Source organism: Mustela nivalis, assembly GCF_964662115.1.
Source record: "Mustela nivalis genome assembly, chromosome: 1".
NCBI classification, from domain to species: domain Eukaryota; kingdom Metazoa; phylum Chordata; class Mammalia; order Carnivora; family Mustelidae; genus Mustela; species Mustela nivalis.
Window position 1 is genome coordinate 65,250,357 of NC_139020.1, and position 15,176 is coordinate 65,265,532.

The 15,176-nt window shown below is 37.1% G+C and overlaps 1 protein-coding gene and 1 pseudogene across 4 annotated transcripts in view; one reads left to right on the top strand and one right to left on the bottom strand.

Annotated features, from left to right (window-relative positions):
* The window catches only part of GSK3B (glycogen synthase kinase 3 beta), a 214,438-nt gene that overhangs the window by 140,661 nt on the left and 58,601 nt on the right, over positions 1 to 15,176 (bottom strand). For all 3 annotated transcript variants that reach the window (XM_082712162.1, XM_082712161.1, XM_082712163.1), the window contains exon 2: positions 2,574 to 2,767. In XM_082712162.1, coding sequence (XP_082568288.1) covers positions 2,574 to 2,767 — 194 coding nt within the window. The remainder of the gene's footprint in view (positions 1 to 2,573; positions 2,768 to 15,176) is intronic.
* Positions 12,836 to 15,103, top strand: LOC309853754 (histone-binding protein RBBP4 pseudogene; annotated as a pseudogene). Its single transcript has one exon. The product of its transcript is annotated as a histone-binding protein RBBP4 pseudogene (transcript).

A 15,176-nucleotide genomic window follows, 5' to 3' on the forward strand; every position in this document is an offset into this window, starting at 1 on the left:
AGCTGAGAGCCCGATGTGGGGCTCGATCCCAAGACCCTGAGACCATGACCTGAGCTGAAGGCAGAGGCTTAACCCACTGAGCCACCCAGGTGCCCCAATAATTTTTTTTTTTTTAAAGTCAAGTAAGAACAGGGATAATATTCTAAGAAGGGATACATACAGAAACAAATGAACCAAACTGTATTTCAAAGGAATTACTTAATCACACCAAAGGAAATAAATTTAAAACAGAATCTGTTCAGAATCTGTTAGTGGTGATAAAATATTTAGTAAAGCACTCTGCAGTCAGAATGTGTGGATTCAAACACTTGCCTAACTTTCCACTTGCTAACTGTCTGACCTTGGGCAAGTTAATTTATAATCTCTGTGCGTAGATTTTCTTATCCAAATAATAACAGTACCAATCTCACAAAACTAATGATAAGGCTCAAAATCTTAGTAAATCACTAAGCATGTAACAAGAATTTGGTAAGCATTTGCTATTATTACCTACTAATAAAAACAAAACAAAACAAAAACCCAAAACACTGAATGTGTGGGCACCCAGGATACACATAATAAAAATGGAGTCTTTGGGGGCACCTGGGTGGCTCAGTTGTTAAGCATCTGCTTTTGGCTCAGGTAATGATCCCAGGGTCCTGGGATCGAGCCCCACGTGGGCCTCCCTGCTCAACGGGAAGCCTGCTTCCCCCACTCTCACTCCCCCTGTTTCTGTTCCCTCTCTCACTGTGTCTCTCTCTGTCAAATAAATGAATAAAATCTTAGGGGAAAAAAAGGAGTCTTTGTCATGAAAAAATTTGGAATTTCCTAGTTTATGGACAGTAAGTGTTCAAGGAATTTACAACAATATCCACAAGGCTCGCTGGAATAATGTGAGAAATTTCATAAAGGAGCAATCTGATAAGGGTCTTTATACTTGCACAAGATTTAGATTAGCAAGAGAATGGGAGTGATAAAGGAAGCTAAATAAAAGCAAAGAAGCCATAAAGACCAATATATTTCAAGGATAGTAGCACAGAAGATTTGGAAACCTGACTATTTAGAGATAAGGCAAGACTATGGAAGTTCCTGAACATACTACTGAACTGGGCAGGCTTTTTTTCCTAGACTATGAGGAACCATAGAAGAATTGTGTGTAGCGAAAACAATATGACCAAACTGAACTGTGGGGTTATTCTCGTGCTGGTATGTGGAAGATCAGAAGTAGAGTCTTACTCGTGGGTAAGCCAAATAATGGCAAGGGACTGACTAGAATAGTAGTGATGAAAAAGGGAAAGAAGTCACCGATCATCAAGGCAGTGAGGAGGAAAAAAAAAATCAATGAAGTTTGATAACAACTAGATATGAGGTATGAGAGAATAGAAAAGTCTGAATGACAAGGTGAATGACAACATCATTAGAAGGAAAAAGCAAAAAGGAATGGGAACCAACAGAAAGGATTTCCACTGGGTCTTAAACTCAGGTCAGTCTTAGGTAAGAAGCCTTGCCAATTTGAGATAACAAATCAAGATCCAATGGGCATTTGGCAACAGGGGCCTAGTTCTTACAAGAGTAAGATCTGAAGACAAAAGGTATAAGAATTTTTTTCTTAAAAAAACAAAAAAAAAACCTCTTTAGAATATTTGAGACATTCTAGAGCTAGTAGACTGTGCCTTTTCAGAGGAGTGATCATCTCATTTATTTTTATAGCCCTTCAAATTTGGCATAGTTGCTAGCACAGGGGTGACTATCAGCAAAACATTACTTAAGTGGGAGAAGTAGAGAAGGGAACAGAGCTGTGTGGTTTGTTAACAGCAGAGTCTACTTTAGAGCCCAGGTCTCCTGACTCTCAACTATAGACCATAAAAAAAGAGATGACCTCTGAACATTCATGCATAGGATCCCCTAGAGAGCAAGTATAAGAAATGAAAATAAACTAAACTGTGGGAATGGCTGGTTTAGGTGGATGAAAGACATAAGAAAATAGCAAAGAAAATTCAGAGTTATTTAGGAAAAAATAAATGATAGTGTCACATCACAGATTCAAAAGAAATTTTAAGAAAGGAAGTACAGTCAATTGTTCAAATAAGCAAACACCACAGGTAGTGTTTCTCTGTTCTACACCAGTGAGATCCAGGTCACTTTTTAGAAGTATAAATTGAGAAATTTTAATCTACTTTCACAACATTTTAACATCACGTATCCCTCAGCAGTGCTTCAAATATATTGTGCTCTTTAGTAAATTTTATCTCTATAAAATAGAAAAAAGGAAATAAAGTCTCAGGGTACCTAGGTAGCTCAGTCATTAAGCATCTGCCTTCAGCTCAGGTCATGATCCCAGGGTTCTGGGATCAAGCCCTGTGTCGAGCTTTCTGCTCAGTGGAAAACCTGCTTCTCCCACCCCTACTCCCCGTGTTCTGTGTTCTCTCTCATTCTCTGTAAAATAAATAAATAAATAAAAAAGAAAAGAAAGAAAGAAAAGAAAAAAAGTCTCTATAATAAATTTGCACTTGAAGCGAAAAGAAATGAATGAAAAAGATACTCATTTATATCTATTGATCGCAACAAAATACATGAAATACCAAAGGTCTTACCTTAAATCTCTTGTCCTGCAATACTTTCTTGATGGCAACCAGTTCTCCTGAATCACAAAGTTTGGCTTGATATACCACACCAAATGACCCATTCCCAATCACTTTAGTGTCTGTATAGCTGACTTCTTGTGGCCTGTCTGGACCCTGCCCAGGAGTTGCCACCACTGTGGTCACCTTGCTGCCATCCTTGTCTCCTAAAAGAAGGAAGAGATAGAAAAATAAGATTTGTAAAGAACTAATTCATAAAAAAACAGAGAAAATTGCTTAACTATACAAAGTGAACTACATTGTTTATTACAAATTATTATTTTTTTATTTTTATTTTTCTTTAAAGATTGATTTTTTTTATTTGAGAGAGAGAGAGAATGAAAGGGAGCATGAGAGGAGAGAGGTCAGAGAGAGAAGCAGACTCCCCGCTGAGCAGGGAGCCCGATGTGGGACTCCAGGATCATGACCTGAGCTGAAGGCAATTGCTTAACCAACTGAGCCACCCAGGCGCCCCTACTACAAATTACTTTTAAATGCTCATCTTAGTTTATCATATAGAATTATTTCAACTATTTGTTTCAATTATAAGTAATTTTTTTAACCACAATTTATTCAGTCATTGTGTAGACAAGGCATCATGCTTAGCTTATATATATGACTCCATTTAATAAAAACAACAACCCCATGAGGTATATAGTACTGTTCCCATACAAAATTAATGGCAAGAATGTTAAATTTGGCCAAAGTCAAAAGTCAAATGGTGGATCCACTGGGGTTTAAATCTTTATCCATCCAACTCTATAGCCCCTAGTTCTTTTCTCAAGTCTTCCTTATTTTACTCAAAAATAAAATAGGTGCAGCTAAAAATACCTAAATATGTTAACTACATTCAGACCACTCTGCCTTTAGGAAGGGAAGGCTTTGAGTTTTTGCTTCTCTGCCATCTTATATCTTTTTAAGAAAATAGAATACTTCTCAGAGAAAGGTTAGATGGGGTAAGAGATGTAAAAGAGAAAAGAAAACCAAACCCATTCTGAATTAAGTCTCATCTGTAAGTAGTTCACTGACATTCTGTGGTCTCTGCCCACTCAATGGCTCTTGCCTTACCTTTTGTACTTTTCCTCCCCTCCCAGTAATAACCAGAGTCTCCTCAATTCAAGCTCAAGAGCCACCTCCTATTTGACCAGGCAGAGTTCACAATCATCTTATTCTCCAAACTCTTAAACTATTCTAAACCATACTATGCTACCTAGAACCTGATTCTAAAAAGCTTTAAATTGTTCTTTCAGTGATTTCAGAATACATACAGATTTTAGTAAGTATTATCATTGTGAAGTAGCAATTATGATTTGTGCTTTTTCTCTCTACCCTGAGAAATCTAAACCCGATTCTCAGTACCTATAAGTCCTTAGACTCAGACTAAACTGCACTTTTTCCTTTTTTTCCTCTTCTACTCTTCCATTATATCATTTTTATGATGCTAACTGAATTCATCTAACCTAATAAAAAATAATGCAGTTTCTCACCCCAGATACCAAGCCAAGATTATGAAGTATTCATTTGTAACTCACATATAAAAGAATGAAAAATATAATAATCTCTTTTTCCAATGGTTTCAATTTTTCCCCAATATAAAATTACCAGGTAAATGAATATTCAAATGTTACTGGCATATTTACCCAAAGTGTAAAATTATTTTAGTTCACAGAGGTACTAATATAGACGAAAACCAATATACAATATCTGTGACTGATTAATTCTCCTACTTATAAGGCAGCCTTCATGACAGACACAAAAGCAATGAAAGATTCCTACTTTAAGACCTAGGTGAATTACAGGCAATCTATATTATATATAATAGCATGATTGACTACCTTAAATATGTATGGTTTTGGTTCCAAGGTATAACACCCAACAGGTATGACAGCACAAATCCAACATCACTTGAAGAAAGATAACTCAAATCTTGTCAACACCATCACTGTTATTCATAACAGTATTATATGTACTTGAAATGCATGCAAATCCCAGCAGAAGCCCACACATATACAGCAGTTCTCAATGCTTTCAAATGATCTCTTCACTTTTCACTTCCTAGTAAGATAAATCTCAAATATTTTATAAGACCCAGTTAAATCAAATCTCAGTTCTAAATCATCATGCTCAACTCCCCAAATATTCCATATTACCATCATTTCTGAGTATGTTAATGTTAATTACAACTTTTCAGGTTGACTATAAACTTTACCAAACATTATTTTCTTCTTCATTTGTAAAATAAACCTAGCTCTACTTGTATTATATAACATTCCTCTAAAGACAGAATCATAGTCTTCTAAACTTAAACTCTAAATGAAGAGCTCTAAAAATGGTTGAATTCAGAAAGAATAAAATCCAAGGTATTGAATATATTTTATCATCCAACTGCCCAAAGAAAATAAAAAACAAAATTGATTCCAACAGTCTGACTCTTCCCTAGATCATCCAAGTCAAAAGCATATCACCAAAAAGTATATTATCTCAAGAACTATTAATAATTCCACTGAACAAGTTACTTATAAAATCTCACAGGTTTAATTTACAAAACAGAGCATCATTTTTTTAAATTAAAGTAACAGATTTTAAGAATGGCTGCTGCATTTCACAATTTTAATTGAAAACAAAAGCTGAGGTGTAAACAAAAACTACGCTTTTCTACTGTATAACCATATTTCAATAAAGAAAACAGTAGCCACAGCTTTGAACTTGCTTCTATAAAAAAACTTGATATAAGCATATATAAACATTCCACACTTGCCTCCTCAGACTGTGTTTCTAAAGGAACTATAGCATTTCAGAAACAGGACTTCGAGAACCAGCTATGAAAGGTACCCATCGGAAGCCTGAGATTTAAAATCTCTTCAACCTCGACTATTAAGTCTAGGGAACGTCTAAACATCTAAGTGTACTTTTTCTTATATCTAAATTATAATGCATAAATGAAATAATTCTGCAAAAATATTAAAGTGGGGTAGAAAGATAAATAGGTCCTACAGATGCTATCACTAGAAGGCACTCTTAATACTTCCCAATTTAGGGGCGCCTTGGTGGCTCAGTGGGTTAAAGCCTCTGGCCTTAGGCTCATGATCCCAGGGTCTCTGCTCAGCAGGGAGCCTGCTTCCCTTCCTCTCTCTGCCTGCCTCTGCCTACTTGTGATCTGTCAAATAAATAAATAAAATCTTAAAAAAAAAAAAAGACTTCTTAATTTAAAACTGCAAATGAATTTGGCCAAGGATCAATCCTTTCACCCTCTTACACACCTAGTTAAAAAGGTAGACTTAACTATCTTAGCAGAAATTAAAGACACTCTATTCTCTTTTGAGTAGTTCAGAAATTGCTGAGAACTCTTACAAGCTATATTTTCTTCCAATATGAAATCCCTAAGTATACTAGAAACAATGGTTCTCAGGCTTTCTCCTTCAAGCATTCTTGAATTTTTATTCAGAAATTATTAAGCTCTTCAGACTGCTTCATCATAGAACTGAAATAGCAGAGCTGTAAAGAATGGCAAGATAACACTGGGGATGACTTGGCATGAGCATTAGCACATGGGACAGTCAGCAGCTAGTGTGCCAAGGAAAAGCATGTCACTATCTGGCATTGTAGTTTGCCGACTTAGCAATAAAACAGCTGTATAAAATTTCACTGTATAAAGAACCATCCAATTCATTGTTTCATCTACTCTCATAAAAAAACGCAGGAAGACATTACATTACTATGCAAATGAGGAAAGTAAAATTAAGAGTTTAACTTGTCCAATATCATAAAGTTTTAAGTAAAAAGAACTCCTCACTTGCCTCATACTGCCTCTGCTATATTTTACAACCTTCCTAATACAGCTGAAAAAACATAACTTCATATATTATTGCCCCCCCAAGAAGCAAATATTTCTGAAAATATAATGTGAAAAGATCAGCTCTGAAGCAGTAAGAAATAAGACAATAAATGATAATCTGTTATAGTTTCCAGGCCTCAACCATTCACTTACTAATAGCTAAAGAGCTATTTCCAAAAATACTTTGGTAACCTTAGATTTTGGAACTTATCCCAAAGCAAAAGCATATGGAAAACAAAAATGTAAAATAATCGATTTTGTGATGTTCAAACAATTTAACATCTGCTACTAGAAACTGTATAATTTTGTATCTTAGCAACAAAGCATTATAAGCAACAGGCCAAAATCCTCATGAAAAGCTGGAAATCAACAAATCTCATTAAAAAAAAAACAAAAATAACAACAACAAACAACACTAAATTTCCCAGAACACATGATACAGTGGGTCTTATACCAATTACAACAAAACTGTCTCCTTAAAAAACACCACTGTCTTACAGGTACAACATAACAATGGGAACAGCTCAGCTCCAGGAGGCCCTGTCTCCTACCAGAGTACTCCTGGGACTCTCTATTACAATTAAAATTTACTCAGGAAATATAAATTTCCTATTATAATTAGAAAATAATATTAAATCTTAAATATATAAACAATAGACTCCTTATAAGCAACAGAAAGATGACATGAACAACAGAATAACCACTTTCTACTGAAGGTGTTAAACATAGAATATAATTTTTTAAAAGCCTTAGGCATATCCTAAAATAATATGTGTGAGCTAGTACCCAATCTCTCAAACAGGGATCTGTACCTTGTAAGCAACACCTTGTGGTTAGACTTTTTAAATCTTCTGAAGTCACTCCTCAAACCAATTCACCTTGAGAGGAACAAATGTTACAGTGTAACACTGACCACACCCGAAGTGTGGCATGAGCATCCCAAAACCAAGAGGCCACTTCAAGCATGTTTAAATACTTAGAAGGTATCTGACACTGACATTCTAATTTTATATGAATGATAAATCTCACTCATACTTTAGCCATTTGATTTGGGTTTCTTAAGATTTAGAGTTAAGGAAAAGCAACAACTACAACACTTTTTAACTATGAGGCTTGTAGAGATGTTAATAAGCCACACTACTGACACAAACTGAACAAAGTCAATAATGACTGTCTAAATATCCTCCTTTAACTCAAAAATAACCTCTCCACTTAAAAATAATAGAGAGTTAAAAGTCTGTAACAAAAGCACAGAGAAACCCGCACGCCACTGTGACTATAAGGAAGATATGAAGTATTGTTAAGAAGTTTTTTGTTGTTGGTGTGCCTGGGTGGCTCAGTGGGTTAAATCCTCTGCCTTCAGCTCAGGTCATGATCCCAGGGTCTCTGCTCAGCAGGGAGCCTGCTTCTTCCTCTCTCTGTCTGCCTCTTTGCAATAAGCAGAATCATATAAATAATAAGCAATAAGCAAAATCATATAAAAAGTAAGGAACTGAGGTCCACATAATGAAAGGTGGACAAATTAAAAAATAAATTTATTCTTGGCATGAAATAGGGACTCTACTTTATGACCCGGAAGCTCTAGTAAGAGTGAATCTGCTCACAACCTTGGAGCAAAACTTGGTAGAAAGGAATGCCAATCAAGCCCCACAATCAGCCAAATCAACCCCAATGATCAATAGCATGATAAAAAATGTAAGGCAATTTCTATGAAATCTTCATAAGGTAAAAATCTTTCTGTAGAGCCTTTTCCCTTAGACACCATTCATCTCCACATGATTCTATGTAAAGGGCTGGGAAAAATAAAACAAACTAAAGAATTACTAAATTTCCTTTAAGGATAGGAAGAGTAAACAAAAGGAAAGGCAGGGAAAACAAAATGGACAGATGTCACACATGGACTGACTTTTGGAACTTTCCCTATATGCCACTTCTAGACATAGAAAGGAAAACAGGGTGGCAAAGGATAAAGATCAGGGGAAAAAAAAAAGGACTACAGACTCAACAGTACGATAACACCGCATTTTAACCACAGAGATTATACCTACCGATGGTAGGTATAAGCATCAATTCTGTAGGTATAAGCATCAATTCTGAAAGACCATAAAATTCCCCTTAAGAAAAAAAAAATTCAGTCAAGTTTTTGTGCTAGAGGCATAATGGTATTATACAGGACTGCTCTGTGATCTTATCAAGGTTTGAATCACATATTCTACCACTTAATATCTATAAAATGGAGATAGCTGCTACTTCATAGGGCTATTGTAATGATTACATAACATAAGTTAAGCATTTTAAGTGCATACCCCCACAGAGAGTGCTCAATAAATTACAGTTTCTCTGAACTTTGAATTATTGGCCATAGAAATAGGAAAAAAAAAAAAAACACATTCCTTTGCCCTGCTATGCTCTTTCAACACTCAGTACATGCCCTACTAAAGTACTTATCACAACATTCTATAATTATTAAGAGCCTGAGCCCCTCACTTGACTAAGGAGATCTTAGGAAAGCCAAACATTATCTGAATCATTCCCATTTCCCTAGTGCTTATTAGCACAGGGTTCAGAACAACGCACGTGCTCAGCAAAGGTTTACGTTGAATTTATGTAGAATTACTCAAGCACAATTGTTAGGATTTGGGAACTATTTCATGCTAAACATTATTAAGCAGTGTGCTGACTTCTTATGCTTGCCATTGATCAGACACAAATCCCCAGGGATAAGGTATATAGAATGGTTTTACCAGCAGTAAAACAGAATGTGGAGTGCTTACTGGACATATGGTTAACAACATGCAGCCAAAACAAATAGCCCAATTTGCCCCATGTGTATTTATTTACAAGTAGGAGAATTAGTCTTTTTCATAACCATTTTCCAAATAATTCTGGTTTCTCTGAAGCATCAATATGCAGCAATGGATAATAACTCTGAGATATGAAGTTAACCTTCAGGGATAGGGGAGACTTCTGAGGTCTGAAGTTCAATTTTTATCAACTTATATGTAAGTATATTCTTTTTTTAAAGAACTATCTATTTATTTCAGGGGGGGATGGGTGCACATGCGTGAGCAAGGGCGAAGGACAGAGGGAGAAGGAGCGAGAGAATCTCTAGCAGACTCCCCAGTGAATATGGAGCCCAGCCCAGGGCTTGATCCCACCACTCTGAGATCATAACCCAAGCCAAAATCAAGAGTCAGATACTCAACCAACTGAACCACCCAGACACCCTTATATGTAAGTATATTTTGAGTACCGTTTTACAGTTTGTAAGAATCACTCACAGCAGACAGAAGAATCACCTGGGAGAGTTTACTGAAAACTAAGAATTTCACCGCTAGAGAGACTCAGCAGGTGTGCAATGGGGCTCAGAAAACTGCATTTTAATAACCAGGCCCAGTAATTCTTTCTTTAAAAATATTTATTTGAGAGAGAGAGAGAGACAGGGGTGGGGCACAAGTTGGAGGAACAAGGAGAGGGAGAGAGAACCCTCAAGCATACTCCACACTGAGTGCAGAGAGGGACATGGCCAGATCTCAAGACCCTGAGATCATGACCTGAGCCGAACTAAGAGTCAGATGCATAAATGACTGTGCCACTCAGGCACTTCATCCACCCCCCCTAATTCTTTTTCTTCACCCCCCTCCCCAATTTTTAAGGCAGTTCCAGCCACCATACTGTGAGAAAGAACCATAATACCATTTAACCCCTTGTGACATACTCATGATGAACATTTAACAAATGGAAGAAGCTAAGATGTTCAAAAAAGGTTTGGTAATTCACGCAAAGTAACTCCCTTCAACAAACTGTACCCATAGGATTCAGAACTTTTAAAACCTATACCCTACTACATTACTTTGCTTTAAGACCAAGGTATAAAAAAAATACACAGGAGTTGAGGTCCTAAAATCAACTTTTTATTTTCACCAAAACTGAATATTTCAAATACTGTACAGAAGATTCTAACACAAGTATCTGTTAGATAGGTAAGTTCTAATTCAAAGTCAAAGTTCTAGTTCAAAATATCCATATTTCCTTTTAATTAATTTTAACTGACTCAATTTTTTATAGTCTCTTAAAGAACAAGTTTTACTTTAAACCAAACAAACCAAAAACCAGAATGAACCCTGCTAATTTTCAACAGCCTGTATTTAAGTATTATTTTACTTAAGAACCATGAACTAGAATCAAGCATATTTTTCATTTTTTCTAACTCCAGTGAATTGGAATAAAATCAAACCAAATGCAAAATGAATAAACATTTCACTTGGTCTTAAGCCCTCACTTGAAACAATATCAAAATGCATTTTAGAAATACGTTTATTTCCCGTGAAAGTCCAAAAGGCTTTTGCAGTATGTATGTAAAGAGCTTCAGATTTTAGGATTTACATTCGAATATTTTAAGTTTTGGGGCATCTGGGTGGCTAAGTCAACTAAGCGTCTGCCTTTGGCTCAAGTCCTGATTCCCATGAGCTGGGGTTGAGCCCAGTGTCTAGTGTCAGGCTCCACGCTCAGTGGGAAGTCTGCTTCTCCCTCTCCTTCTCCCCACCTCCCCCCTGTGCTCTAGCACGCCCATGCCCTCTCTCTTTCTCTTAAATAAATAAAATCTTTAAAAAAAAAAAAAAAAAAGAATCTTTAAGTTTTAAACATATTTACCTGTTTGGTTTACAAACTGCCCAATTTGGGGGTTGGGGGGAGTAGGCAGTATATTTAAATTTTATTAATGAGGAAGTTTTCCATATTACCAAAAGAAACAGTTTATCATATATGGATGGAAAGACTAAACAGCAAATGCTTAGATAAAAGAAACAAATAATTACCTTAAAAAACACAATGACTGGGGCACCTGGGTGGCTCAGTGAGTTAAGCCTCTGCCTTCTGCTCAGGTCATGATCTCAGGGTCCTGAGGTCCAGCCCCGCATCAGGCTCTCTGCTCAGCAGGGAGCCTGCTTCCCTCTCTCTCTCTCTGCCTGGCTCTCTGCCTACTTGTGATCTCTCTCTCTCTCTCTCTCTCTCTCTGTGTGTCAAATAAATAAATAATCTTAAAAAACAAAAATAAAAACAAAAACACAATGACTCACTGATCCAGTGGTCACACTTCTAGCAACTTCAGTCTTAAATAGCAACAAATCGAAAAGAAAGCCAGAAAACAAGCTCTAATAGGCTGATATATTTTATTCTAATCTTTAAGTGAGTGTAATATTAAAATCAACACTCTACAATGTTTTTAGTGAACTAGGCCTGTTTTCAGCCTACCACACACAACCCTTCATCCTCAATACTGCCTTGGGACAACCCAAATCCGTGCAGTGTAACAGCTTGCAAAGTCTTACTTTCCTCTGAACTATGCACCAAGGTCATCCGTACCCCCAAATCCAAATTGCTTTTCCTATAGCACATCATACAAATTTATATACATTTTTATATGCATTTTAAAGTGGAAGTTATTAATCTAAGATTTTCTTTTAAATTTCAAACAGTGGTGGGGAGGAAGAAGGCAGGACGGGATTTATTTTCTCCCTGAAGACTTGCTTGTTCTAGATTGGTTTTATATGCTTTACCGATTACAATTGAACAATATTCGATCTATCAGGGCAACAATCTTTTTATCACATGCTGTAGCCCCATTTTATGCCTTATGCACATAGCTTGTAAAATATTTTTTCATTTATAAGTGAACAAATTCCTACAGGATTCCATGATACTTTGGAAACCACTAAAGGTCTGAAAGTCATTAAAGTAAGTACCTCTAACTCCTCTAAGATGATACAGGACTCTGTAGTCACCTCTCAAAAAGCTGAGTCATTCAACAGACTCAGAAGCAAATGTAAAAACAAATTCACAGATTTGACAATTTTCCCTGGGACCAACTTTGATCACCATAAACCATCACCAGCCATCATCATCACAAATAACATATTTGTTAACCACTTTACAGTTTATAAACATGTTTACACCTATTACCTTACTTTACCCAGGCAATAGTACTGTGAAGGAGAGGGAGAACCAATACTAAATGGAGAAAAGAGAACTGAAGTTCAAAAGATAAGTAAAATTGCTCTACATTATACAATGATATTGAAAACTACGACCCAGTTCATCCAGTTCCCAAGTTTAGTATACCTTCCAATACTTATAAAAATGGAAGCAAATCAAGCCAATTATTTCTATTTCAAAATAAGTTCACAAAAATAAGTCCAACATAACCACATATTTTAAGTAAATGTCCTCATACCTTTTAACATGACCTGCGAAAATATCTTATATTATAAAACTGCTTCATTTTGCCTGAGCTATAATGCTCCATGAGAGACAGTCTAAAATGAGTAAAAGAAGAGCAAGAATTCTGAGGAAAATCAAGTCAATGAACTGACAGCATACATTTAAGTACCTGAACAGAGCCCGTAGCCTCCCCGCCCCTCCCGCAACGCTCGACCCCAGGAACCCCCCGGCTTGCCTGCCCGCCATGGCCGACAAGGAAGCAGCCTTTGATGACGCAGGGGAAGAACGTGTGATCAACGAAGAGTACAAAATATGGAAAAAGAACACCCCTTTTCTTTACGATTTGGTGATGACCCATGCCCTGGAGTGGCCTAGCCTAACTGCGCAGTGGCTTCCAGATGTAACCAGACCAGAAGGGAAAGACTTCAGCATTCATCGACTTGTCCTGGGAACACACACGTCCGATGAACAAAACCATCTTGTGATAGCCAGTGTGCAGCTCCCTAACGATGATGCTCAGTTTGATGCTTCACACTACGACAGTGAGAAAGGAGAATTTGGAGGTTTTGGCTCAGTTATTGGAAAAATTGAAATAGAAATCAAGATCAACCATGAAGGAGAAGTAAACCGGGCATGTTATATGCCCCAGAATCCTTGCATCATTGCGACAAAGACTCCATCCAGTGATGTTCTTGTTTTTGACTATACAAAACATCCTTCCAAACCAGACCCTTCTGGAGAGTGCAACCCAGACTTGCATCTCCGTGGACATCAGAAGGAGGGCTATGGACTTTCTTGGAACCCAAATCTCAGTGGGCACTTACTTAGTGCTTCAGACGACCACACCATCTGCCTCTGGGACATTAGTGCTGTTCCAAAGGAAGGAAAAGTTGTGGATGCGAAGACCATCTTTACAGGGCATACAGCAGTAGTAGAAGACGTTTCCTGGCATCTGCTCCATGAGTCTCTGGGTCAGTTGCTGATGATCAGAAACTTATTATCTGGGATACTGGTTCAAACAATACTTCCAAACCAAGCCACTCAGTTGATGCTCACACTGCTGAAGTGAACTGCCTATCTTTCAATCCTTACAGTGAGTTCATTCTGGCCACAGGATCAGCCGACAAGACTGTTGCCTTGTGGGATCTGAGAAATCTGAAACTTAAGTTGCATTCCTTTGAATCACATAAGGATGAAATATTCCAGGTTCAGTGGTCGCCTCACAATGAGACCATTTTGGCTTCCAGTGGTACTGATCACAGACTGAATGTTTGGGATTTAAGTAAAATTGGAGAGGAACAATCCCCGGAAGATGCAGAAGATGGACCACCAGAATTGTTGTTTATTCATGGTGGTCACACTGCCAAGATATCTGATTTCTCCTGGAATCCCAGTGAACCTTGGGTGATTTGTTCTGTATCAGAAGACAAGATCATGCAAGTGTGGCAAATGGCAGAGAACGTTTACACTGATGAAGATCCTGAAGGAAGCGTGGATCCAGAAGGACAAGGGTCCTAGATATGTCTGCACTTCTTGTGAGTTTAGACTCCCCTTTTTTCCCCCTCTCAACCCTGAGATTGATTTAACACTGGTTTTGAGACACAGACTTTGTTTGGCTATCCCTCTATGATAGGTACCATCAACGATGTTACTAGCCCAAACAGAGGGTGTTTTCTAAATATTAACTGGGGGACTTGATTCAGTAAAGCCACAGACTTATATTTAAATTTTCTTCAGGAATTTTCTAGTAACAAAAGGTCTAACGTAGCCACAGAAAGGGGAATATTGGGTGTGGTTATTTTTCTTCTTAGGCTATATCCCCAAGTTTTACAGACTCCTTTTAAGTAAAGGCTAAAGTGAGGAAGGATAGAGCCAAGTGAGGTAGGTGTCTGAGCCATGAAGTATAAATACCACAAGATGTTGTTTTTATTCAGGAAATGGGGGAGATTCAAGTCATATAAATTCCTATTCTAAAGTTTTCACACCTGACTTTCCAGGATGCACATTTCCTATGTAGACCAGTCTCCTCTCAGTTTCTTCAGTTAAGTCAAAACTATGTGTTCCTCTTTCCCCATATATTTTTGCTTGTTAGTGTATTTCTTGAGCTGTTTTCATATTTCTTTCCTTTCTGTGAAATGTTTTTTTTAAAAAACTTGGGACCACCAAGTTGTAAAGATGTATGTTTTTACCTGACAGTCATACCACAGGTAGACTGTCCAGTTGAGTTGAGAAGAGTGAATTGACAGCTTGTATTTGTTTTTAAAATTAAATTAATCCTGGATAAGAGTTGCTTTTTTTTTTTTTTTTTTAGGAGTTAGTCCTTGACCACTAGTTTGGTACCATCTCTATTTTGGGTGACCTGTTTCACCAGCAGGCCTGTTACTCTCCATGACTAACTGTGTAAGTGCTTATAATGGAATAAATTGCTTTTCTACGTAAAAAAAAAAAAGTACCTGAACAGATGTATTAGAATACGAAGTAATAATTTCCTGGTTAACAATATAACTTTTGCAGGAATACAA